General features: G+C 51.6%; 3 protein-coding genes across 7 annotated transcripts in view; 2 read left to right on the top strand and 1 right to left on the bottom strand.

The window, feature by feature from the left end:
• Window positions 1-175: 175 nt before the first annotated feature.
• On the top strand, window positions 176-4,009 carry LOC115345383 (glycosylated lysosomal membrane protein). The gene is made up of 6 exons (XM_030023971.2): window positions 176-277; window positions 1,047-1,304; window positions 1,622-1,804; window positions 1,943-2,161; window positions 2,320-2,597; window positions 2,933-4,009. The coding sequence occupies exons 1-6, from the start codon at window positions 176-178 to the stop codon at window positions 3,099-3,101; spliced, it is 1,209 nt and encodes a 402-aa protein (XP_029879831.2). The 3' UTR covers window positions 3,102-4,009.
• A 999-nt stretch (window positions 4,010-5,008) lies between these two features.
• Window positions 5,009-9,446, bottom strand: TMEM79 (transmembrane protein 79). The gene is made up of 4 exons (XM_030023970.2): window positions 9,233-9,446; window positions 6,301-7,144; window positions 5,827-6,040; window positions 5,009-5,543 (listed from the first exon to the last, which is right to left on the bottom strand). Exons 2-4 carry the CDS (start codon window positions 7,031-7,033, stop codon window positions 5,339-5,341), a joined length of 1,152 nt encoding a protein of 383 aa, XP_029879830.1. The 5' UTR covers window positions 7,034-7,144; window positions 9,233-9,446; the 3' UTR covers window positions 5,009-5,338.
• Window positions 9,447-10,329: 883 nt separating this feature from the next.
• SMG5 (SMG5 nonsense mediated mRNA decay factor) overlaps window positions 10,330-25,164 on the top strand; it is a 30,242-nt gene continuing 15,407 nt past the window's right edge. For 2 of the 5 annotated variants that reach the window (XM_041126054.1, XM_041126053.1), the window contains exons 1-8: window positions 10,330-10,484; window positions 14,318-14,470; window positions 17,433-17,531; window positions 18,159-18,282; window positions 18,944-19,100; window positions 22,213-22,302; window positions 23,638-23,727; window positions 24,641-24,719. In XM_041126054.1, the coding sequence (XP_040981988.1) occupies window positions 10,408-10,484; window positions 14,318-14,470; window positions 17,433-17,531; window positions 18,159-18,282; window positions 18,944-19,100; window positions 22,213-22,302; window positions 23,638-23,727; window positions 24,641-24,719 (869 nt within the window). In that variant the 5' untranslated portion in view covers window positions 10,330-10,407. The remainder of the gene's footprint in view (window positions 10,485-14,317; window positions 14,471-17,432; window positions 17,532-18,158; window positions 18,283-18,943; window positions 19,101-22,212; window positions 22,303-23,637; window positions 23,728-24,640; window positions 24,720-25,164) is intronic. The other 3 variants (XM_041126052.1, XM_030025376.2, XM_030025377.2) reach the window with 3 other exon arrangements.

The following is a 25,164-nucleotide window of genomic DNA, read 5'->3' as shown; positions in this document are numbered from 1 at the left end:
TGCGGGGCTGGGGCCGCCCGTTGCGGGGGGGCGGGACACCTCCGCGGCCGCTGACGTCATCCCCTCCCCACCCCCAGAACCTCTCTGAAGGGCGGCGGCTCCTTTAAGACTCTTCTAAGGGGGCGGGGGGAGGTCTCTGAGCGGTCACGTGAGAGGGGGTGGGCGGAATTGCGACATGGCCCCTAGCGCGCTGGTGCTGCTGCTGCTGCTGCTGCTCGCGCTGGCGGGCGGCCGGGGGGGCACTGGGCAGGGAGGGGCCGGTGGCAGCCGCCGGCAGGTGAGCAGGGCGGCGGGACCAGGAGGTGACGGGGGGGGGGGGAGGGGGGGGGGCGCCGGGTCTCGGAGCTCCGCGTCTCGGAGCTCCGCCATGGTCTCCAGCCGCCGGTCTGGGGCTCGTCCCGCTGCCTCCGCTTGCGACCCGTGTGGGGGACCGGGCCAGACCCCCGCGTAACCCCCCCCTTCCCCCGCAGAGCGCCCCGAAGCCTCGGAGGCCTGATCCTGCTCGGAGTAGGGGCCTGGGCTGCAGGCCCCACCCCCCGCCCCGAGATCCGACCCGACCCCGGGTGATGCCGATACTGTGGCCCAAGCCTGCGGGGTTTGGGGAGGAGAAGGGGCTTCCTCGGGTCTCCGTGCCCCGCACCGTGCAAATCCCACCCCGGGGTTTGGCCGGAGCTGGAGGGAACCTGTCCCCTCCCTCCATCCTGGGGACCCTGTACCGCCAACCCCTGTCCTGCTGCCACACATCCCGGTGCCACCCGCCTCCATCCCTCGTCTCCCTGCTGTGTCCTGATCCAGTGGGAGAACCGTGGCTGTGGGCAGGGAAGTTGCCGGAAAGCTGTTCCGAAACAGGATGTGAAATGCTGACCGAGCTTGTTTAGCAACACTTGAGCCATGGCAGGGCTTCCTTGCCTGCAAACATCACGGGGAAGCCGAGGCAGCTCGCGTGCCCTCATCTGGGGGCTGCCTGCTGCCAGGAAGCTGTGCGTTTGGAATTGTTCTGTGCTGGGCAGGACCAAGTCCCCCTGAGACCTCTCCTTCCTCTGCAGGTGTCGATGCAGTACAACCCTGGCTGGAACAACTCCTCTGTCAACCTGCTTCACGTGCGGGCGGTGGGACCTAGTGACACCCTGCACTACATCTGGAGCAGTATCGGGGCCCCCACGGTGCTGTTGGTGGCTACGGAGAGCAGGAGCAGCACCCTGGGTATCAACTGGACCCAGCTGCTTTCGCCTGCTCCTGCGGGTGCCATCTGGATCGACCCTCCCAGCAGTGTTGTCTACTCTACTGCTGTTGTCTTCACCAAGGTACCACTGAGGAAGGTGGCCCTGCTCTGGGGGAGCTGCCCCATGGTGCAGGGGGTTGCGTGGGGCCGAGAAGGTCAGTCGGCAGCTTTCCCAGCTGCAGCGCAATGGCCCCTTGTGTGTCCCACCCTGGTTGTCTCTAGCTAGAGCTGTGATGGTGCCTTGAGATGTTTGGCCAAGGCAGCTCCTTTTTAGTCTCCTTCCTCTCCCCGTGGCAGTGGCAGCCCGGCGCATGGCAGCCCATAGACCATAGCGCAAAGCAGTGGTGTCCAGAGCACCTGCTAGTGGTTCCCGGCCCCTCTCCCCTTCCTTTTCCCTAGGTGTTTGAATACAGTGAGGCCAAAACACTGGAAGAACTCTTCTACCCCACGTACGACCTGTCTGACTTTTCCTGGGACAGCATCAATCACACCCTGAACCACACGGCCCTGACAGCTGAGTTCACAGGCATCCCGGCCACTGACCCCAGTGGCAGCTTCTCCAACGGCAGCCTGGCATTTCAGGTAAGTCCACAGGGGCAGAGAGGGGGTATATACTGCACTGGGATGCTACAGGGGGAACACAGCATCATGTCCAAAGCACCTTCTCCTGGGTGTCCCAACCGGTGACCGTGCTGTTCCTCTGAACTATGTCCCCTGCAGGTGACAGCCTACGAGGCCAGTGGCCGTGACGGGCCCCTGCCCAGCCTCCTGCACACAGCAAACAGCTCTAAGGTGGAGTTTGTCCTGGCTGGGGTGGCTCTGCGGGGCAACAGCTCCCGATTTGTGCTGGAGGTGGCCACGGTGGAGGAGATAGGGGTGGTGCAGAAGTTGCGCTCAGCACGCTCCATCGATGACGAGTACACTCCCACCATCTTCGAGGTGAGTGTGGGGTGAGCACTGGGCTTGGGGATGTCCCCTGCTGCAGGAATGAGGGTGAGGGGGATCTGGGGCAAGCAGCCTGGGCAACCTATGGCTCACCCTGGCATGAAGACCCTCTCCTGCCCTCACTTCACTGCCTGTTGCTCTCCCTCCACCAGATGCTCTCCCTGGTAGCTGAGTCCCAAAATGACAGCTCCATGCTCAGCTTCCTGCAGTGGAAGGCGACAGCCTACGGCTCCCAGACCCCCAGGCGTGAGGACAGCATCCAGTGCCAGTCTCACGGCCTGCAAGCAGCCAACTGGACCCTGCCTGTGTCCAGCATTGTCCACGCCTACTTTGGGGAGGGTGTAGGCAGCACCTACACCATCAGTGCCATCAATATCTCTTTTGGGGGAGAGGATGGAAAGGTTTACTGGGAGAAGCACTACCTTAGCTGGTGAGTGGGGTCTGTTGTGCATGAAATGATACTCTCCCAGCCACTAATAACTTGCAGTTTGGGGAACTGCTGGGTTAGAGGGTTTCTCTGTTTGATAACTATCTCCTTTCAAAAGTCTATGTTTTCCTATGATCCTGTAGCAAGGAGTTTTGCAGTTTATTGATGCACTCCCTCACCCCTCCCCCATTCTGGGAAACCCTGTCCTGCCCCATGTGGGATCCTGACAAGAAATCTCAATCTGACCCTACTGGGGTGGAAAGCCCCAGATATTCCACCCGTGGGGACACAGCTGATCCCCCATCTCCATGGCTGATTTGTCGCATTCCCTCCTGCAGGTCTGCTCTGCTGGGCTTCGGGCAGCCCCCCAAGGACACCTTCTCCCCCCTTGTTATCTCCATCATGGCTGTGGCACTGGGCACCCCCATTGTGATTCTCCTTGTGGGCAGCTCCGTGGTCCTCTTTGCCCAGAGGAAACGCTACTCTGAGTACGAGCCCATCAACTGAGTGAGATGGTCCCTGGAGAGACCCCTCAGGAACCTTCTTGTCGCCAGAAAATGTCAGCGGCTGCTGCAGGGGCTCTAATGCCTGCAATCTCCTCTCTGTCCTCCCCTCTGCCCCTGCAGTCCAGGCTCGGAGGGGACCAGGGCAACATTTGCAGCAGTTGCCCACGTCACGTATCCCTCTGTCCTACTCCCTCCTACTGCCCAGATCCTGCATCTGATTACACTTCTTCCTCTGTTTTTTCCTGATCCATCCAGCCAAGGGAAGTGACTGGGGGAAGGTGGTCAGGGTTGCCTTGAGCCGCAGAAAGATCCTCTTTCTCCCAAGGGATAAAACCACTGTTGTCATGTCTGCAGCCAAGCAACAGCTGGGACTGGCTGTGCCCTGTCCTGTGCTGCTTCCAGAGCGCTCCAGGGTTGCTTGGATGGCTCCAGCCCAGGAGCAGGGCTGGAGAACAGGGCTGGGGACCGACCGGTACTGCTCCTGCCAGTGTGCAGGGTGCCTTGCTGCTTCTCACTGTGCTGGGGACATCCCAGAACAGCCCCCCCCTCAACCCAGCTGGGGCTCACAGACTCCTCAGTCCCCAACAGGCACTTTCTGCTGTGCTGGCCTTGGTGAGGGCTGCTGGTCCAAGAGGGAAACCCAGTGCCGCTCTGCAGCAGCTGCTTGAGCTTCGGTGCGTCCTGTCAGCCCATAAAGGGCTGATCTAGTCTTGCTCTTGGTTAACTGCAGCCGTTGGCTCTGCAGGGCTGGCTTGGAGGTGCTATCCAGGTGCTTGAAGCCGTGAGGCAAGCGTGGTCTGTGGCTGCTCGGTGTTTGCAGAGGTAGCGCATCACTTGGGGATGTGCTAGGCTTTCATATTCTCCATCGCCGACTTGTCTTTGACCAAATAAAGTGGATTTCTAAGAGCAGTTTCACGTGGAAACACTGCGCTATGGGTGAGCACAAGGAGAGCAGCTCTCGGCCCTCGCAGGAATTAAAGGGTGCTGGAGCTCAGCAGGAGCCAACGTGCAAAAACACCTCTGAAAGGAGGGAGGCTCCCTGCCCGTAGATTGACTCATGCCCCACAGCAGCATCTGGTGCTCTTGGGTGGTTTTGCCTATGAGCTGTGGGGTCAGTGTGCGCCCAGGCCGTGGGCTGTATCCCGGCCAAGAAGTGCATTTGAAAGAGTTGGACTGTTCCCATTCTCTGACTCTGCTGGGTTGCAGTGGGTGAACTGCTTCCACGATTACAGCATTCAGGGATGGGAGGCAGGACAAGCCAAACACTTGGCAGATCTGGGGATAGAGGGGCTTTCCCTTTATCTGGTGGATTTTTAACACGTTTGGATTATGCCTGAGAATCATAGAACTGAGACAATCAGACTTGCATGGGGCTGGACTCCCAGGTGTCCCTTTGTGTCTGCAAAGGACTCCAGGGTGGGGCGCAGTGCCCTGAGGGGTGCAGGCTGAGTGCCTGTCCTGGGAGGGGTATTGGCCCTGGGGGGGGATTGGCCATCCCCAGCTCTAGGCCGCAGCAAGCCTGGTGCCATCTCAGCCGTCCCCGGCTTCTCCCCACATCCCTCCTTGGGGCAGGGCTCCCGCCCTCCTACCGGGCCAACTGGTTTGTGAACCAGGTGCTGAACCTCCAGCAGGAGGAAGAGGAGGAAGGACAAGCTGGGCGGGACACCACAGTGCCATGCAGGGATCCAGGAGAAGGGTGTAGGGCTGGGGTGCTGTTGCAGCACTGGGAGATGGGCAGTTTGGGGAAACATCATTTTTTCCCCTCTTGGAAACATCATTTTGGGGCTGGATGATGGCATCCTGTGGGCAAAGCTATGGATGATGGCATCCCATGGGCAGAGCTACGAATCCTGGCAGCAGCGATTCCTAGGAGAATTTAACCCACCCTTCCCAAACCAGCCACAGAGCCACTTGGTGAAGGGCTTTATTGGGCAAAGCCAGCTCCAGCAGATTAGGCAAATCCCATCCCAACCCATCCTCATGGAACAGGACTCACTGGGCCTTGCTCTGGGCCCTGTTCACCATCCTGCAGGAAACTCCCAGTGCAGAGGGTTTTACAGCTCAGCTCTATCAACCCCAGGCACCCAGCAAAACCTTGCCAGGTAAGGGCAGGGAGCAGGGGCCCAGCCAGATCTGCCTGCACCCTTCCACCTTCAGGGCTCACAAGGCAGGGCAGTGAGGAGGGCTTAACCCCTCTGCACCGCAGGGTCCAGGCACCTCATCTCCCCAGGGCCTCCCTCACCCCCAGTACCGGAGTTTGGCTCCACTGTCCTTGGAGCGGTCCTCAGGCTTTGGTGCTGCCACAGCAAGGAGTTTTTCAGGCTCCAGGACAAACATGCTGTAAAGGTTCCAGAGTAGCATGGCTAGGAGGGGCAGAAAGGTCATGCAGAAGCCAAAGGCACGGAAGGAGCGCCCGATGGCATATGACAGCCAGTAAATCAACCTGGAGAGGGCAGAGATGTGAGGGCTCAGCAAGGGCGATGCTTTTGGGCCGGCACCCAGAGGTTCTGATCCCAGCAAGGGTTTGCCAGGCACAGCCGCTGCAGGAAGTGGGATGAGGGATGGAGCAACCCTTCCCCTGCGCCGGCTTTCCTGGCTGTCGTTAGCTGGGTGAGGCACTGCCGGAGCAGGAGTTTGCACCAAGGCATGGTGTTTGCCAACACTGACAGACCCCGTTTGCACCCTGGGCACTGCCACAGCCCAGGTAGGGTAAAGGAGCCACTTACCGGGAGATGGCAAAAAGCCCCGTGAGCAGGGGGATGAGCTTGAGGACCTCCTGTGGGAGGTAGGTGGCCAGCACAGCCATGTTGAAGAAGTAGAGGATGAAGAGATGGACAGACTGGGAGACGTAGGTGCGGTGGAGCTCCACCTCCTGCTGTAGCTCCCCGAAGGGCTCCAGTGCGGAGGAGCAGAGGCGGGAGATGCCACTGACGATCATCCCTGGGGGACAGAGAGAGGGGCTGAGCAGGTGCCCAGTGAAACTGCATTGGGGCCCAAGGGCTGGGGAAGGACCAGAGGGAGATGCAACGGGGTGGGAAGAGGGTAGGAAAACTCAGTCTGCTGCTCCTGGTGGGAGCAATGGAGCTGCAAAGAGCTCAGCACCGGCTCTACGCACCGCTCCCCACAGCCCCCACTCCCCCAGGGCCAATGCAGCCCAGTGGTAGGGGCAAAGGGCTTTGTACGCCAACCCCATGGCTCACCCAGAACGATGGGGAACGTGGCAAAGGCAGCACAGTGGAGTGTGTAGACCAGGCGGGCGCTGACAGTGGGCAGCAGCGGGGCATCAAAAGGCAGGAAGACGTAGGCCCCGTAAACGAGGCAGGGGCAGAGGAGCAGGGCCACCACCACTGAGGCCACAGCCTTGAGGTTGCCAGCACTGCAGTCCCTGGCGCATGGGCACCGTGGCCCCTCGGTCAGCGGCTTGGCCACTTGCCCCTCAAAGCCCAGTGGGTCCCTGTAGCGTGAGGGGCCGATGGGAAGGAAGACCTGCTTCTGGCAGAGGCTGTCGGGTCTGTTGCTGTGGGGGATGTAGCCCCCCTTGCCCTCCTCCTGGGGCCATGGGTCAGGTTGCTTCTTCCGCTTGCCGAGTGTCCGCTCAATGCACTGCGGGTCGATGGGCACAAAGACGTGGGCCGCCACCACGGGCAGCCCGGGGCCTTCCTCGTCTTCGGCCTCAGCTGGGGGGCAGGTGAGAGCAGCCTCCTTGGGGTCTTCGCGGCCCCCTTCGGGACTTGAACGCCTCTTCGTCTCCACAGGCTTCAGCTGGCCCTGGGTACTGTGCTGGCACCGGTCCCATGGCAGAGTGGCATCAGGGTGCCCCAGGTGTTCATCTGGGGCTGGTGTCACCTTGTCCAGGGGAGCAGCCAGGGCCACCTTCCCCAGCTCCAGCAAAGCCACCTCCTCAGGTGGCAGGATGGGGTCAGCAGCAGCCATGAGAGTGACCGGCTCAGTACCACTGGGGATGCAGCTGGGGACTGGTAAGAAACTATCCTGCGTTTTGGGGTGTCGAGAGGGGACTAGTTTCCCGTCCCTTCCGCTTTTACCCTGCGCCAGCAGAAAGTAGACAGACAAAAAAACAGCAGAAATGAGGGGTTTGGGGTCATGCACACAGCTCCAGTTACAACGTGGTGTGCGAATTGGTAGCCACCACCCCTGCAGTCCCCATCACCTGCCTGCCCTTCCACTATTAGGAGAAAGCAGAGCCCAGCATCTCCATGCTCTCACACCCTACAAGTGCTTCCAGCCCACGGCAGCAGGATCAGGGCATGTGGTACAATGCATGTGGGCACCACTGCCCAGAGCTGGGCGCCTGGTGATCCCTGCGTGTGCAGGTCTGGCTGCAAAACAGGGGCAGCCTGGGAATTTGTATTGGGTTTGTGTGGCAAGGTTTTGGTAGTGGGGGGGCTACAGGGGTGGCTTCTATGAGAAGCTGCTAGAAGCTTCCCCTATGTCCGACAGAGCCAATGCCAGCTGGCTCCAAGATGGACCTGCTGCTGGTCAAGGCTGACTCCATCAGCAATGCTGGTAGCACCTCTGGGAGAATGTATTTAAGAAGGGAAAAAAAATTGCTGTGCAACAGAAACGGCAGCTGGGGAGTGGAGTGAGGACATGTGAGAGAAACAACCCTGCAGCCCCCCAGGTCAGTGAAGAAGGAGGGGAAGGAGGTGGTCCAGGCACCAGAGCAGAGATTCCCCTGCAGCCTGTGGGGAAGACCATGGTGAGGCAGGCTGTCCCCCTGCAGCCCATGGAGGTCCACGGTGGAGCAGATATCCACCTGCAGCCCGTGGAGGACCCCACACCGGATGCCCAAAGGAGGCTGTGACCCTGTGGGAAGTCTGTGCTGGAGCAGGCTCCTGGCAGGACCTGTGGCCCCATGGAGAGAGGAGCCCATGCTGGAGCAGGTTTGCTGGCAGGACTTGTGACCCCATGGGGGGCCCACACTGGAGCAGTGTGCTCCTGAAGGACTGCAGCCCGTGGAAGGGACCCATGCTGGAGCAGTTCATGAAGAACTGCAGCCCTTGGGAAGAACTCACAGTGGAAAAGTTTGTGGAGGACTGTCTGCTGTGGAAGGGACCCCACACTGGAGCAGGGGAAGAGTGTGAGGAGTCCCGCCCCTGAGGAGGAAGGAGCGGCAGAGACAATGTGTGATTAACTGACCGTAACCCCCATTCCCCATCACCCTGTGCTGCTGGGGGGGTAGGCAGACAAAACTAGGAATGAAGTTGAGCCCAGGAAGAAGGGAGGGGTGGGAGGAAGTTGTTTTAAGATTTGGTTTTACTTCTCATTCCCCTACTCTGGTCAGATTGGTAATAAATTAAACTAATTTCCCCAAGTCGAGTCTGTTTTGCCCGTGATGGTAATCGGTGAGTGATCTCCCCCTGTCCTTATCTCGACCCATGAGCCTTTTGTTATATTTTCTCTCCCCGGTTCACCTTGGTGGGGGGAGTGATAAGAGCAGCTTTGGTGGGCACCTGGTGTCCAGCCAGGGTCAACCTACCACAGAATTGCTTCCCCACCTGGCCAAACGTCCTGGGGTTTCTGGCTGGGCACGAGCCTTGTGACTCGGGGAAGCTGGACACTGGCCAATGCAACTGGCCCATGCCAGCATCAGCCAAGCCCCGATACTGGGCGAGGGCCGGCGAGGGCTGGCTAGGCCGCATCTAGGAACCACAGCTCAAGCCAGGATGAGCCAGAATTGCTGCCTCTTGTGGCTGAGACTGATCTGGGGCGGGCACAGGAGGCTGCCGGGAGCCACTTGCCATGGGGGAGCATGAGATCCAGGCAGAGATCTCACATTTTTCTGTCTTAGCAGGGGATCCCTGTCTCTTAACCCGTCCTGAGTGTTGCTGGCTGTGGGCATGGGAGCCTCCTGCAATGAAAATCTTTCTCTCTCCCATCTGGGCACATTCATCCCTGCACGCCCAGAAAGAGCCCTGGCCTGGCCACAGGCATGGGGAAACTGAGGCACAGAGTGGCACAGGCCTTCATCTGAGATCCACACAAGGGAGTACGGCTAAAGCAGTTTCCTGTGTCTTGCAAACCTCCATCTCCCCGCTCCCAGCCCCATTCACTCATCACCCCACGGGACACGGGAAGAAGTTGGCACCGGGCTCCCCTTGCTGCAAGACTTACTTGGAGAGAAGTGGGGGGCCATAGGGCTGAGGGCTGTGCAGCAGCGGTGGCTGTCCCGGGAGTCTGTGAAATGCTGCTTCCACGGTCTCTCCGCCGTCTGGACTTCAAACCTGTTTAACCAGCTAAGGTGGGGCCGAGCCGAAAGGGGCAGGCGCAGCAGCAGCCTCGCCCGACAAAGGCCGAGCCTGCCGGCGGTGCCTCAGCACTGTGCCAGCTCCCGAGCCCATCCCACGCCTGGGGAACATGTCCTCCATGGCATTGGACAGCCACCACGTATGGGCAAGCACAGGGAAGCGCGTCCCCCCTTCCAGGGGGTCTCCGCGCTGGGAGGGCTGGCAGCAGGGCCAGGGCGAGGGCCTGGTGGAGAAAGAGAAGCCTCAGTGCTTGTCTGCCATGGCAGAGAAGGGACTGGCCTGGCTCTCTGTCTGGGCTGTTCCTGCGAGAGCCATAGCCATGCCAAGGAGGTGGAACACCAAAGGGATGGGGGGGGCCCTGGGGAGACCCCACCCCAGCCAGCAGCACCTGGCTTTCATGCTACATGGCAGCATGAAAGGACTCCCAGGACTGGGGAGGGATTCCTCCCACCATTCCATCAGCTCAGGGCCTCCACAACGATGCGGGGTGGCCCCTGTTTGAGCCCCCAGGGCTCCTGGCAGCCCTGAGGTGCCAAGGCAGAGGGACGCCTGCCCCACAGCTCCTGCCAGGCCCATGACGTGGGGCAGCCATAGGGAGGGCCCACCGGCCCCCCACAGCGGGAACTGGCTGCCCTTGTCCGGCGCGCAGGACGACCCGTAAAGCTGGTTGACTGTCGCCGTGGCGGCCGCCCTATCTGCCAGTACTAAGCGCTGGCGCGGCGGCCGCGTGTTTGCGGGGAACTGTGGGAACTCTCGCGAGATGACGCCGCGCCGCCGCCATGTTGCCAGCAATCAGTGCTGGCGTGGCGAGAGGGTAAACTCTCGCGAGTTGAGGCCGGTCCCGCCGCCGCCATGTTTGCCCGCCGCTCTCCAGTCTCGTGGCAAGTCTCGCGAGAGCGGCGCGGGGCAGGGGGCAGTCGCGCAGCCATGGCGGCCGAGCGGGGCCGGGGGCGGCGGCGGCGGCGGCGCGGCCGGTGCTGAGGGGGGGGGGGGGGGGGGGGTCGCGCCCGGCCGGCTCGGGCCTTGCCCTCGCCGGGCGCCATGAGCCAGGGCGGAGGGGCCACCGGCGAGAGCGGCGAGCCGGAGGCCAAGGTGCTGCACACCAAGCGGCTGTACCGGTGAGGAGAGGGGCATCGGCGGGGGGAGGATGAGGGAGCGGGGGGGGGAGGTGAAGGGTGTCAGGGGAGATGAGGGGACCGAGGAAAGGAGATGAGGGTGTCCAGGGGAAACTATGGGGACCAGAGGGAGGAAAGGAGATGGGGCGGGGTCCGGAGGAGGTTGAGGAGGGCCAGCGCGAAGGGGGCTGGGGGGCGATCCGGGGGAGACTGGGGGGGGGGGGGGGGGGAAGGGGATGGGACTCGGGGGAGCTTAGGGAGAGCAGGAGGGAAGAAAGGAGGGAGATAGGGAGGACCTAGAGGAGATTGGGGATGGCAAGGGTGAAGGGGATTGGAGCGGCGGGGGGGAACATACATGGACCCAGAGGAGATAGGGGAGGACCAAGGCAAAGGGGACTGGGGGGATTTAGGGAAGATTGAAGGGAAGGAGATGGGGGAAGTAGTCAGGGAAGATTTAGGGGGACTGGGGAGGGAGATGGTGGAATCGAGGGAAGACTGGGGATTAACAGGGGGGAGGGGTTGGGGGGGAACCTGGAGAGGGGAGGAATCCAGAGGAGACTGGGGGGAGTTGGGGTGATGGGGATTGGAGGGATATTCAGGAAAGATGGGGGAAGGAGGTGGTGGGATTTAGGGAACATTGGTGGAAACAAGGGAAGGGGATGGTGGAATTTGGGGAGGATTGAGGTGAAGAAAATTGGAGGGAATAGAGAAGAAGAGGGCAGTGCTACGGGAAAGGAGAAGGGGGAAATTTAGGGAAGACTAGGGGGAGTGGGTTGTGTGGGATCCAGAGGAGATGAGCAATACACAGGGTGGGGGGTAGCACTGGTGAAAAAGGGGTATGGGGGATCCAGGGGAGATGAGTCAAAACAAAGGGTGGTGAGGGAAGGAGCTGTGGGGGATCCAGGCAAGATGGGGGAAGAAGGCAGGTGGGAGAGTAAGAAGGGGATCACAGGAAAGGGGGCATGGGGCACCCAGGGAGATGGGTCAGGACATGGGGGATAGAGGAGGGAGTTATGCAGGATTCGGGGAGGTGGGGTAGGAGATGATGGGGGCTGAGGGGGAAGGAGATGTTGAGATGCAGTGGGATAAAGGCAGGATGTGGGGGGCCATCCAGGGAGAGGGGGACTGAAGACGGGGTCACTGGCATTGGCAGTAGACAGAGATTACATGGGAAGTGCTGGAGAAGGTGTGATGAGTAGGAGCTTGAGCCAGGGCATCTTCCTGCTGTATGGAGGGCAAGACTGCCCTAGCTGCAGATCTTCCCAGTAAAACACTCCCTGGGACTCCACTCTCACTTACATCTCTGCACTGTGCATTGGAAATAGCGTCAGAAGACAAGATTCAGGAAATAATGATGGCCTTTGTCAGGTCAACCCCAGAGGGATGAGGTGCCACACTGTCAGCGCTGAGGTGCCTGGCCTCTGCTCTGCTGATGACTTGTTTTGTGAGTGTGGCCCAGAAATTGTCCCCTTCTGTCTTAGTTTCTCCGTCAGTAAAGCAGATTCATAGTGGAGTTTCAGCAGCAACAGTGTGGTTTTGAAGATGAGCAAAATGATGAAGGCAAGAGATGGGGTCCATTTTGTTTTTGTCTTGCTGACTTGCTCGGTGACATTGGGCATGTCCTTTCATCTCATGGAACCTCACTGCCTTCCTCTAAAACAGGGCAAGGCTTGCCTCCCTCTGAGAAATCTGGCAAGATCCTTGCCCAAAAGTCCAAAGCAGTAATAGCAGGTTTGAGTGGTAGTTAATAGCATTTGTTTGTTTCCATGATGCACTTTGTACAAGCATGTTCCCTGCACTTTGAAGTGATATTAGGTGCGTTTCTTTTTCTTATTACAAGGTCAGTGGTAGAATACAATGGCTTGGATTACCCGAGGTGTGGGCTGCGTTGTCGTGCTGGAAGTGCCTCCAGGGCTGTGGAGCTCTGTCTCCTGTCACATTGAGATACCCCATTTGATCTTAGGGATTGTTTCCTACATCTGCTAGTAGTTGAGCTAGTGCATCATAACACCTTGACCACTGCCACCTGAGGTGTGGTGGACAGGATTGGAGAGGTTGTATGTGCTCCTGCTTGCAAAATAGAATGCATTTTGTTCAAACCACCTTCATCATGGTTTAAGATGTGTTTTAATTTGTGGTCACAGTGGACCAGGAACATGTGTGCTTCTTAGCTCACCTGACAAGCGGTACCTCACTATGCCGCTGGAGCTCACAAGTAAACGTCCCTTGACCAGACATGGAATTGGTCATCAAGGCAAGGAAGCGATTGTTTTCTGTTTAAATTTTTGTGGCAGAATATGGTGTGTCATTGTTTTATAGCAGAAAAAGAAAACCACACTCTGTAGAGATGGGTCTTCTTTTACCTGGAAGTCAGTATTGTGATTTTAGAGCAGGATTTATAATATCTGCAGTGGCCACAAATTTTCTAGCTATGTAGCTGATAACTCTCTTAGCAAGCTTTCTACCTTAACAGTCTCTTGACAATTCTCCATTTCAGCCTGAAGTTCAGTTAGATGAAGCAGTAACTTCCTGTCCTCTAAGAAGTACATTGTACTTTGTGTGGTGGCTGATTGTCTCTGGAAACTTTTGGCCATCAGATTAAACAGTGCTTTTGAATCATGGATGTTTGAATGTCACAGTCCCAGCTATAAACTGTGCTCACATGGGATCAGCTTTGTGTCTGCTTGTGAGGGCAGTGAGAGTTGAGCTCAGGTCTCCACGGTCCTTGGCAAGTATGTTGGCCATTGGAGCGTCCTTGTGGAGATGAGGTTGCGCATTGCTGTTTGTAGGATGGTCTTTGATCTTTTCCGTTTAAGTCTTCCTAGACTGATAATCCCCAAGTTTCACCTCAGAAAGTGGCAACTGGATTATCCTGGGTGCTGTGTTACAATGCATGTTTTAGCGTAGGGTGACCAGATTTATTTTACAGATTTCTTTTCTGGATTCTGGGTTACCATTAGTTCATTGGCTTTGCGTTACTATTCTTGTCTGCCAGCCTTGTTCTGGGCAGTATTATTTGTGTACTGACACATACCAGAATACAAACAAATGGCTGCAGTTCTTTTCCCTGAGAAATTTCTTACTCCTCAGAGACTGTGGCTCTTAGTTATGTATTAAATGAAGAGATAGAGAGAGGACAAATAATTCTCCCTGCTGTCTTGCCCCATCCCAGAATGTTAATGGCACAGAAGGAAAGTGATAGATCGGTGTCTGCGTGGCTGAAGAGGACTTTGCGTTGGACTATTTCCACCCTGCTTGGCATGATGTGCTGTACTTGGTTCTTTTAATAGACTGGCATCTGATTTGCCTCCTCTGTGGTTCTGATGTGCTGTCTGAAAGCCATGTTTAAACCCAGCAGGTATAAAAATGGGTACTGGGACAAAATTTGGCCTCTTAACAGCTAAGTAAAATTCAGCCCGTGGTCTCAAGCCGCCCAAGGCACAAATGCTAAATTGCATTTTAATCAGTGCATGGTCAATAGCGCCTGTGTTGATGTTTCCTAACATTTTTGAAGTGAGGCTGGCTCCTGCACCTTTTTGTCCTCACTGTGTCCCCTTTTCTCACCACTGGGGAGGTAGGATCCTTGCAGGTCATCACTGACTGTCACAGATTCTTCTTTACTCCTGTCTCTGCCGCCTCCAGCAGCTCCATGGAGCTCATGCTGATAAGAAGATATTTTAGCAGGCGTCTGCTTTCTGCCTTATGGCTCAGGAACCCGCATCCTAAAAGATAAACCTTGCTGCTTTCAAGTCACCAACTCTCTTGTTTCTTTATGAACCCGTAAAAAATAGCAGAAGCAACCAGTTTCTTCATGTGCCCATCCCTGACTGTTGTAGGAAACAGGTTTGTATTGGAGATGCCCTCCAGGATGCGTCCTGCCGTGTGCTCGAGGGGAAGGTGAAATACCCTCCAATGTCCCTGCTTAGATCGTCCCTGGAAGGAGACTTTTCTGTACTTCACATTTGGCAGGCATTTGAGTCCTGGTGCATGTGAGTAGGCTTTCCTTAACTGCTTGATCACATTTCTTATCCACTGATACTGTTGGCAGCCAAATAGCTGTCTGTTTGCTTGCAACTTGTAAAGGGGGTTCTGGCAACTGGTTTTTTTTCCTGTCATTTCATGGTGTCATGCTGCACGGTATCAAGATGCATTTCTGTCACTGCTGAACTCAGGATGATTCTCAAATGAGGTTTTGTGGCCTTTTTTTTAGATAGAAAAATAATAGAGGCTTGTTTGGCATGTGAGCTACTGAGCAGTGAGAGAGCCTGGACCATGTGTCCGTAAAGGAATCTGAATTGAATAAGTGGCAGGAGAAGGAGTCAGTTGAGCCTTTGAATACAGTTAACTTGCACGTGAGGATTTGGACACAGGGGTTCACACCTGCACATGTGACATCCCACCCTAAGGGCTGACCATGTCTGTGGATGCAGGTGTTGACTGCTTGTAGTCACTGTGAAATCATTTCCCACCTTGAGGTGTCAGTGACAAGTGAGCTTGTATCAGACACAGAGCAGCTGTGGATTCGGTGCACAGTGAACACATTTTTACAGCTATTTTGAAGATGTAGAGACTGCCCATTTTGGGAATAGAGGATCATAGTTTTCCTATAATTCTCTCTGGGAATCAAATGAATCAGCAGTTCCCCTTTCTTCTGGTCACCCTTCTGCATAGGAAACAAATCAGTTCCCTGTGAGCCACACTGTTTGTTTCCTGCTGCAGCACTCACTGGAGAGGGTCTTTGAGAGATACAGTGACAGGACATTAATCACAGGTTGCAGTAAGGATATGTTTATTGCCTGCTGCTTTGTGGAGATCTATTTTGGGGAAACTAAATGTGTGTGTGGGGGTCTTGCTGTTTTTTTTCTCCCTCCCCTCCAATATGCTGTGAGCTTGGATGAATGCTTCATACTTATTGCCTTTTACCTGTAAACCAAAAAGCATTTTACTTGCTTGCCTTACTTGCTGTTGAGGATATTAGGTTGTTAGTTTGCAAAGGACCTTCAGGCCATGTGAGAAAGATGCTAGTGAGCAGAAGCGGCTGTGGTTATCAAGGTTAGTAGCAGACTTTTGTGTGATTCTTACTCTATTCTTGGTTTTATTCACGATTATTTAGGAAGAAGTTGGTTCAACTCTGTGGTGTTTTGATCTCTCAAGCCATTGTGTGAGACAGTCCTATTCCCTATGCTTCTCTTCTTTTGTCAGGTTCTGTGGTTTACTGAAAACAAGTGAGATTTCCAGTTACCCTTGGATGAAAGGCTTCCTGTGACATAGCATGAGATGGGACGTTTTCTCTTTGAGCTCCTGAACGTTCGGGTTTTTTTCAGGGAGGTTCCTTTTGGTGTGGTGGGTTTGTGAAAGGAGATTTGCCTTGCTAGTAAGGGGCTGGTATATGAAACCGTCAGTTACTTTACAGTAATATCTATAGTTTTCAAGGAAGTGGTGGTGGTTTCAGCCTACCTCCTTAGTATATGATTTTGCATGCTCTTGCTTGCAGGTGCCATGCAAGTGCCCAGTATTCAATCTGGCAAACATTTGTGTATGTGTGCAAAAAGAAGATTCAGTCATTGCATTGTGCTGTGAGTGTGATGAGGGAGTTTGCATTCTGCAGATGATGGAGATTTGGGGGTGGGGGAGCAGGCTGGTAGCAGCATCTAACTGTTCTGCTTTGCAGAAGTTTGCTGTGATCAGGTCTGTCTCATTCTGTATTTACAATGCATCTTGGTTGTCTTCAGCTTCTTGTTAAACAGCTCTCCATGTGTGGCAGGCTCAGCAGTAGGAGCAGTAAAGGTATTAGAGCAAACGAGGAATGACAGGTAGATAGATGTGAAGTTGAGGGGCAGAACAAGTGCCTGTGGAGTGTGATAGCTAATGGCTGGGGATGGCTTGGAGGATGTATTTCTTAGAGGAACATGTAGAGTCAACAGCTGGGAAAAATTAATTTCAGGAGTCAGTTTATTGACCTCAAATACAGGCTTAACAAAGGCAGAGGTTTAGACATGACCTCTCTTGGTAGGAAGGATTTAATGTGGGTGGTCGATTTGGCTTTATCGAACTGTCCATGAGATATTGATGAGGGTACTTTCTGTCAGCACTAATGCTTCTGTAAGTCCCTGGTTTTATTTCACTGCAATGTTCTGGAGTTGTGGTCTGATTTGTTCACAGCTACAAACTTTTGAGTGCTTGAGATTTTATACACAGTGTGGTATTCCTCCTCCAGGACAGTCTTGGGCAGTGATTCACAGAAGTATTTTTTTGCATGACTCAGAGGTTTGGGGGTTGCTTGGTCTGTCTTTTAGCTGGCTGTCGGGGGAAGTCTCATAACAAATTTCATATTTTAGGCTGGTTTTGAGTATCTCTGTTACCTGTCACTGAGAGGTCTTTAAGGGCTTTGCTCAATGAGTCACTGTAATGAAGCCGAGGAAGTTTTGGCAAATGAGAATGACATGAGTTGCCTTCTTTTATAGGCAAGTTGGTAAGGTAATAGGAATTGGTGGAGGTTTGACTCTTACCCTATCAAAACGGTAACTGCTAGAAATCAATCCATTTTTTGTTCATAGAGTTTAAGATGTTTAAATTAATCTGAGTGTAAGTATAGCATGATTTAATTGCAGAGGTTAAAAGCTGGTAACATGTCCAAAGACATTTCTGACTTTGCTACTATAGAAATAGTTGATGTTTTTGATCAGATAGGCAGTAGTAATTGGTGATTAAAAAGCTGATTTGCAGCAAAGTCATTACAGTGTACGTAACTCTGCTTTTTTTCTTCTTTCCATAAGCTTTTTAAAATAGACTGCAGAAAGGAAATCAATTAATATGGTGTGGTGGTATAATGCAGCTTGCTAATAATGGAATTAACTAGGCTAGTATGGGTCTGTGCAGACATCCTGTGTCTCATAAAATAATCCAGATAACCCGCTATTCTGAAACTCTTCTTTCTGTGTTGCCTTGCAGAGCAGTGGTAGAGGCTGTTCATCGATTGGATCTCATCCTTGGTAATAAGGCAGCGTATCAAGAAGTGTTCAAGCCAGAGAACATCAGCTTGAGGAACAAGTAAGTTGGGAAGGGCACTTATTTTTTATATTTGGCAGGAGAAAATCCATGTGAAGCAACAGGTGGCGGTTTTGAATCTGCAGTTCCACAGTGTATTTGATTTGTAGTGCACCTGTTGACCTGGGATCCCTCCAGGTTTTTTAAGCAGAGGCTAGATTTCAGATCTGTATTTGAACAGCACCTAACCATACAGTCCATGTCTGGAGGCTTTCCTGGGTGTCCTTGTAATACAAATAAGTCATCTTCATGTTGGCCAATGCCTTCCTTGTAACTATCTTTAAAAACTGTGTGGTGAAGAAACTTCTTATATGTGTGCGAAGTCTTTTACTGGGTTCAGAGGGTGCCTAGCAAGGATGATTATTCTTAGTAATATTTTAAGCTGTCAAGACAATTCTTGACATTACTGCAATTTAGGAAGTTACTGGTGGCCAGCTGAGCAAAAGTAACTGGTTAGGTGTATGGCTTTTCCAGATGTTCTTGTATGGGGGTGATACAAGCTGTACCATCACCAGATAGCCTAGCTCATCCATCGTAATGAATTCAGATTTTCCTCTTCCGTGCTCATGTAGTGGCAGCTGTATTTTAAGCTCCTGTAGCTAAATGTGAATTCTCTGCTGTCTATCTCAGGCTGCGGGAGTTGTGTGTGAAGCTGATGTTCTTGCATCCAGTGGATTATGGAAGAAAAGCAGAAGAACTGCTTTGGAGAAAAGTTTACTATGAAGTTATCCAGCTCATTAAAACAAATAAAAAGGCAGGTATCTATGTCTCTGGCATGAGAAAGTCTCTGGCTGTGCAATGGTGAGACCAAGTTAAAAGCTTCATTTGCTTGGAGAAGTTGTCTGACCACAGGGCAGGAAGCCAGGCACTCCTGAATTTTAATCATGGAGCTGAACATACACTTTTTGTCTAGCTCTGGGCAGGTAAGCTTTAATGATCTGCTGAGAGCGCTGCTATTGCAGAGGATATTTCAACATAATTTGCTCAATTTTTGTCTTCCCGTCTTCAAAAGACATGTATCACCATGTAGAACAATGGTCATAGGAGGCTTTGTCAGTGCTGATTGTTTTTACTGGATTTGATCACTGGAAAATACTCACAGTATTCACGCTTGTATTTTCTAACACCATAAACTCTCTCCTGGTGATCTGGTTGTCTGAATGTGTTTAAGGTGCTCTAACCAGACACCTTGATTTTATTTATTTGTTGTTGCAGCAAGTATTTCTCCTTGATGTTGACCCTTAGTAAATACCACTAGATACAACATTGTTGAGCAAGAGGAGGTACAGAACTGTGCAAAACCAATTACTGCTGAGCTACCCACTATCTTGCTTCATACTTGGTATTACTTGGGTGGCCAGCCTAAAATGTTACCTGGCTGCATTAACATATTCTCATTTTTTTCTTCCCTCCAGCACATTCACAGCCGTAGCACTCTGGAGTGTGCGTACCGGACTCACTTAGTTGCTGGCATAGGATTTTACCAGCACCTTCTCCTCTACATTCAGTCTCACTATCAGCTAGAGCTGCAGTGCTGTATTGACTGGACGCATGTAACGGACCCTTTAATAGGTTAGTGCTCAGTGTGTTGGACTAGTGGGTAAGGCCTGAATCCCAGAGAGGTGGCTTCCCCTTGTACTAGTCCATCTTTGTTTTGGCATTTAAGGGATTATCTTTTTTTTTTTCTGATGAGCCAGTTGTCTGTTTAGAACAGAGTGTCTGTCCTGCTGTTTTCCATGGCACTGTTTTGTTGGTTTTTTAAATACTAAACTAGGGAAGAAAGAAGGGTTTCTAACAGGAAGAAAATGCTGTTAGGAAATTCTTTAGTAAGTGTTTGGTGATGGCAGGTTTTTATGGAAAATTGAAGAGCACTTCTGGCTGTACAGAATGTTTTTAGAAGCTTGATTAAAGCAGACAAATAGGCCATTGGGGGAATAGGTTCTTGAAATCAATATATTTTTGTCAGGACATTCTATTCACTAGATGTAAGATATTGTTCCTCCTCTTGGTGCCCCTTTTATCTGTGCTCCCTTCACGTACTTCCTAGTTGTACTGTGTGTAGCTTTGAAACTGCTATTGAATCTTGGACTGAGAACATGAGGAAGCTCCTGTAACACAATAAGGTATGTTAGCTGTCTCAGGTAACTGCCTCTGTGCATGCCATTAGATGCAGGGTAATTTGAGGTATCTTACCTATTAGGGGAGGAAGAATAACAGTGTTTACAGTCTTGAAACAGCTCAAGGCTGCGTATGGATTCACGTCCTTGATTAACTTGTAATAGTTTGCTCACATTTGCTCCTGGGTTGTGCTCTGTGGCCTCAAGGCACATGTTTCTGTTTGGGTGGGTCCAGGGGAGAAATGGAGCCTCTATATGTTTTGTGAACTGTATTAGCAAGTGTTTAATTGACGTTCTTAAAGCTGGCAGGGGGGAGGACAGCAGAAACTGGCATATGAGAAGTTAGTATGTCTTTAGCGATAGAATGTTTTAGTTGCTGGTATCCTATTCTTGGTTCTGGGAGACGATTGTATCATGATCGGCTTTGAAATGTCGGTTTAAAAGGCAGATGTCCCTGGCAACTGTTGCTTTGAGAAATGTATCTCAGTACTGCAGAATTAATAAATTCTTGAAATGCGCATTCCAGGTGGGTTTGTACCGTGTGGTATGTGATTGCATTTGAAAGGCTTCCATTATTCAGATTTCTTAATGTGTTTAGGCTCTCTAAAAGGATGCAGTAGATGAGTATGTAACTGGATAGTAGAGATGCAACCTTACATATCCGGAAAAGTGGATGTGTAAGAATCCCATATGAACTACAAATTAGGGTGGACACAACTTGATGGTTATGTAAATGGGAGCAAGAGGATTCAAAGCAAAAAAGGAAAGGAGGATAGGTCCAATAACATATGTGGGCACAGATTTGAAGGCCATGTATTTGTATAATGCAACTCCTACAATGCCTGTTAGTAAGTGGGAATCATTCCTCACTGGTCACTTAAGCCTACAGATTTCACTTCCACTCTTTTAAACTAAGCCAAGAGGGAAGCAACTCAGACTGCAGGCTGGACTGGTCTTAAAAATCTTCCTTTGGGATTCCTGCTTGAGGGAATTTTCTCCTCCAGAAGGTGGAAGTCCTTGACAACAGGAAGACTGTACCTAGACTGAATCCATGACACTGGTCTGTCCAGTGGCAGTAAGTGCTCTCTGGAGAGGAAGCGTGAACGCAGTAGCCTTTGCCTCCTGATCTCTGGCTGAACCATGGCCCTGCTGGCTGAGGAGAAGGTGCTGATGGGGAGTTGGGAAGCACGGCAGCAGCCCCTCCCAGGAACTGAGTCATGTTTGGTGGCTTAAGTTAGTTCAGGTCAGCTGCCTGGAGCCTTCCTCTGTTGCTTTTGACACTTTCCACTGCCTGAACTGCCTTTTTTTTTTTTTTTTTTTTTTTTTTTTTTTTTGTAAGTTCAGTATAAAATAGAATAGACTAGACTTTCACTTGGAAGCGACCTAACAACAATCATCTAGTCCAACTGCCTGACCAATTCGGGGCTGACCAAAAGTTAAAGCATGTTATTAAGGGCATTGTCCAAATGCCTCTTAAATGCTGACAGGCTTGGGGCATCGACCACCTCTCTAGGAAGCCCGTTTCAGTGTTTGACCACCCTCCAGGTAAAAAAATGCTTCCTAATGTCCAGCCTAAACCTACCTTGACACAGCTTTGAACCATTCCCATGTGTCCTATCACTGGATACCAGGGAGAAGAGATCAGCATCTCCCTCTCCACTTTTCCTCCTTGGGAAGCTGTAGAGAGCAATGAGGTCGCCCCTCAGCCTCCTTTTCTCCAAACTAGACAGGCCCAAAGGCCTCAGCCGGTCCTCATAGGACATTCCTTCCAACCCTTTCACCAGCTTTGTTGCCCTCCTCTGGATGCAAAGGCAGTTTTGTCTGGAGGCAGTTTTTCCTAACTGACTGCAGCTGCTCTGTCTACAACACAGATTTGCTGTCCTGATTTTTCCTTGTTTTACTTATCTTCCTCCCTTTTTGGTTGGCCAGTCCTAAATCTAGATCTCAGTCTTGAGACAATGAGTTTTTTTCCATCTTCAGCGTTGGGGAGGGTACATCCACATTGTATGCTACTGCCAGGTGCAAGTGTGCTCAGACTTTGTTCTGGCTTCCAGGGATTTGTGCCGGCTCCTGTCCAAAGGCCTCATTAGCCATGCTAACAAAATCAGCCTCTCGACAGGCCTTATTAGCTTGTACTCAATGCTATGTTAACACGATCACGTGGCTTGTAGACAGGAATTGGCCTTTGTCCTCTCATCTGAGTGCAAATGGAGCCAGCTCTCTGTGGCATACCTTGTAGACAAAGTCTGAGTGACAGTCATTTCAGTGACTGTTAGTGATACAGTGACATGCACTGCCCCTAATCAGCGGGGAACTGAAGGGGGAGTGGGTGAGCATCAGCATCTACGTGTATTTTCTACATTTATTTTCCACATTTTGACAGCAAGAGTGATCCAGTGCTGGTCTATAACATGCTATAGATGGCAGCCAACAGTGTGGTCTGACCATGTGGTCTTTGTTTTCATTCGGTGAAATGTTGGTTGTCTCAGACAGAGGTGTAGGCTGCTCATGTGTCTTTCCAGCAGCCTTTACCCAATGGTGTATGTGATTTCATATTTCTCATGTAGGCTGCAAGAAACCTGTGTCTGCATCGGAGAAGGAGATGGAGTGGGCACAGATGGCATGTCACAGATGTCTGGTTTATCTGGGAGATCTAGGTAAGAAACAGCATCGTCTTTCAGGGCAACCTTTAATACATTAAAAAGATGGTGCCTGTACAGTGCTGAGTCCATCGTTGTTAGTCACCAGCCATAGTTACTTGCAGACACTGGTTTCCCTCTGACACATTTGTCAATGACTGGTATAAGCCGAAATCCTTGTGGGTAACTGAATTGCTACAACTTGCAGAAGCTTTGTTTTTGGGCAAGTAGAGGAGTTTGCTACTGATAAACAGCTGTATCTGTGGCTGTGTAAGAACGGAAGTCTTCGCTTTTATTTATGTTGTTTGGACAGCGTGAAGGAAACTCAAAGTGAGCTGACTTCTCAGTTCAGACTTGCTTTAAGGTTGCCTTACGGAGCCACTGTCATCAGCACAAGTGTGACTGAAAATCAGATTTGTTAAGCAATTTTGTGAATCAATCCAGAGTGGTAGGCCACTGCAAAGCCCCAGATTCTTTGTCATTGTGTCTGGCTGCGTGTCATCCTTTTTATAGCAGACATGTCTATCCCACAGTCACGACCTCCTGAAGTGTGTGGTAAGTGTGTCAGCTTCTTGCTTGATTGTGAACATGTGGGAGTGAAGGCAGTGAGAAAACATGTAACTGTGTGAAAAACAGCTATTTGAAGTGAGGCATGGGTAAATGTGCTTGACACGCAGCAGCCTTCAAGCTCTTGAAAGCTGTTTGGCATTATCATTGCACATGAATCAGCCTAAAAATGGCATTGCAGATAAATGCCTTATGGGGGTAGTAAGAATGACTTACCTGACTGGTGGGAGAGAAACGTGCTCACCTCTTCACAGTGCTTTCACCTAAGGTTTCCAAAATGCCTGCTGTTGTCCACAAAAAAAAAAAAAAAAAAAAAAAATTAATATAAATCCAGTCTAGCCACAGCCAGGTATTTTATTAGGTCAACTGACTTGCTTTAGATTTCACGCTCTGCAATAGTAGTATATAGTCTGTTTGAGGTACTGGAAAATGGAGCACAATTCTGAGTTATTTCAAGGATAAATGAATCAGCACTTAACACATGGAGCAGAAGAATTTCTTACTTTTGCTTACAGGCTGCCACTAGTGTTGAGGGATATCCCCTTTGCTTGAAGTGGCAGGGGTTGTGATGTGTGGAATAGTGCAGTTAAAATAAAAGTGCTTCAAACGGGCCTGGCAAACTCTGTACGTTTCTGTGTTTGCCAAGAGCGGTTCTTTGATGGATTTGTTGACTTAGCCAGTATTTCTAGTTTTGTGGTATTTTTAATCTGTAGGGAAACTGTGCTTCTCTGCAGAAGGGAAGAGAAGACACTGCCTTCTGGTTTCTGATGTGCGGTTTTCTTTCAGCTCGCTATCAGAATGAACTGGCAGGTGTGGACACAGAGTTGCTGGCTGAGCGGTTTTACTATCAAGCCCTTTCTGTTGCACCACAAATTGGTGAGTGAGTTACCATGAATTTTTAGTTGTTAAAATCATGTTGCTGCAACCTAAAAACAATACTCTGTGATACTACGCTGGTCAGGTTTATGTCCTGGTGCTGAGAGAGGAGTGGTTTTATCCTCTGGTTAAAACTACTTCCTTCTTTGAGAATCTCTCTTGCTAGCAAGCCAAAGAGAGGAGTTAAAACAAAGGTGCTCTTTGCCAATGACTTCAGCTTACTCATATGATACCCTCCGAGAATCTCAGAATTCCATGAATGTGGTAGAGTTGTGCTTGTCTGGCTAAGGGAGGATCCAGCTGTCTGTTGCCAGAAGCAGAGCATTATTGGTCATCTCCCTCTTTTTACCCCTGCAAAAAAATCTCACATGCTGCTTTCTCCTTCAGAAGTGACTACCTTATGAGAACACATTGTGGCAAGAGGTGAGGGCCTGTCTTATCTTAAAAAGTATGCAATTCCAGAAAAATGTTTTTTCTGTGCTGTCTTTGCAGAGTTCTCACTGAGTTGTTTGACAGGCTGATCCCAAATACCAATAAGTGACAAAAATTTATGTACCACAGTGAGCTGGAACAGAACTCTTAAATGCCGATAAGGTGATGTCTATGTCAAGAGGAATACAGAGTCAAGGCCATGGCATTATCAATGCAGAGGAGGAGGCACTGTATGGTCTGCTTTCTTATGTAGCTAACTAGCAGGAAGGTGGGGAGGATCTAAAAGCACTATAAGACAGAATAAGAACCTGGGTGGCAAAAGGATTGAGTAGTCCAGACCTTTGTACTGCAGCTTTACTGCTTTTTGTGTCTCTTGGCTTCCCTCCTGTGTGGAAATGTAGTCAGAGAGAAAGGATCTGCTTTCTAGTAGGGCCATTGGAGAATTGTAAGTTAATTCCATTGCCCCTCTCTTTCATGACAGGCATGCCCTTTAACCAGTTGGGGACATTGGCAGGGAGCAAATACTACAATGTGGAAGCTACCTATTGCTACTTACGCTGGTGAGTGTCTGTGAAGATCTTGGCTTCCTGGACAAAGAATCAGTGCACTGTGATTGCTGGTGCCAGATTCTTTTCTCTTTTACTATGGACTTCTGACTGTTTTTAGCAGATGAGTTTCAGGGGAGGGGGAAGAGAGGTGGGTTTATTTCACCCTTGAGCAGGACTGCTAAAAAGAGCGAGCCTTGGTCAAACCAAACCATCATGCTGGTCACTAAAATACATGTGCAGGGCTGCACTTGGAGGGCAGGGTTTCATCTGAGACCCTCTGCCTGTGCTTGAGAGCCAAGTTTGATGGGGAGTAGAGGTGCTGAGTGAGGCACCTTGATTAGTGAGGTAGGTGGAATTCAGTTATCTGAACACAGCCTTAAGGCACAGAATTGAAAAGGTATGTAAACATTGCAGATGGAGCTGTGGTGCACCTTGAAGTGGGGTTTGAAGACATCAG

The sequence above is a fragment of the Aquila chrysaetos genome, chromosome 9, assembly GCF_900496995.4.
Source record: "Aquila chrysaetos chrysaetos chromosome 9, bAquChr1.4, whole genome shotgun sequence".
Classification (NCBI taxonomy): Eukaryota; Metazoa; Chordata; class Aves; order Accipitriformes; family Accipitridae; genus Aquila; species Aquila chrysaetos.
Note: the sequence above shows the minus strand (reverse complement) of the source record. Positions and strands in the feature narration are given on the sequence as shown.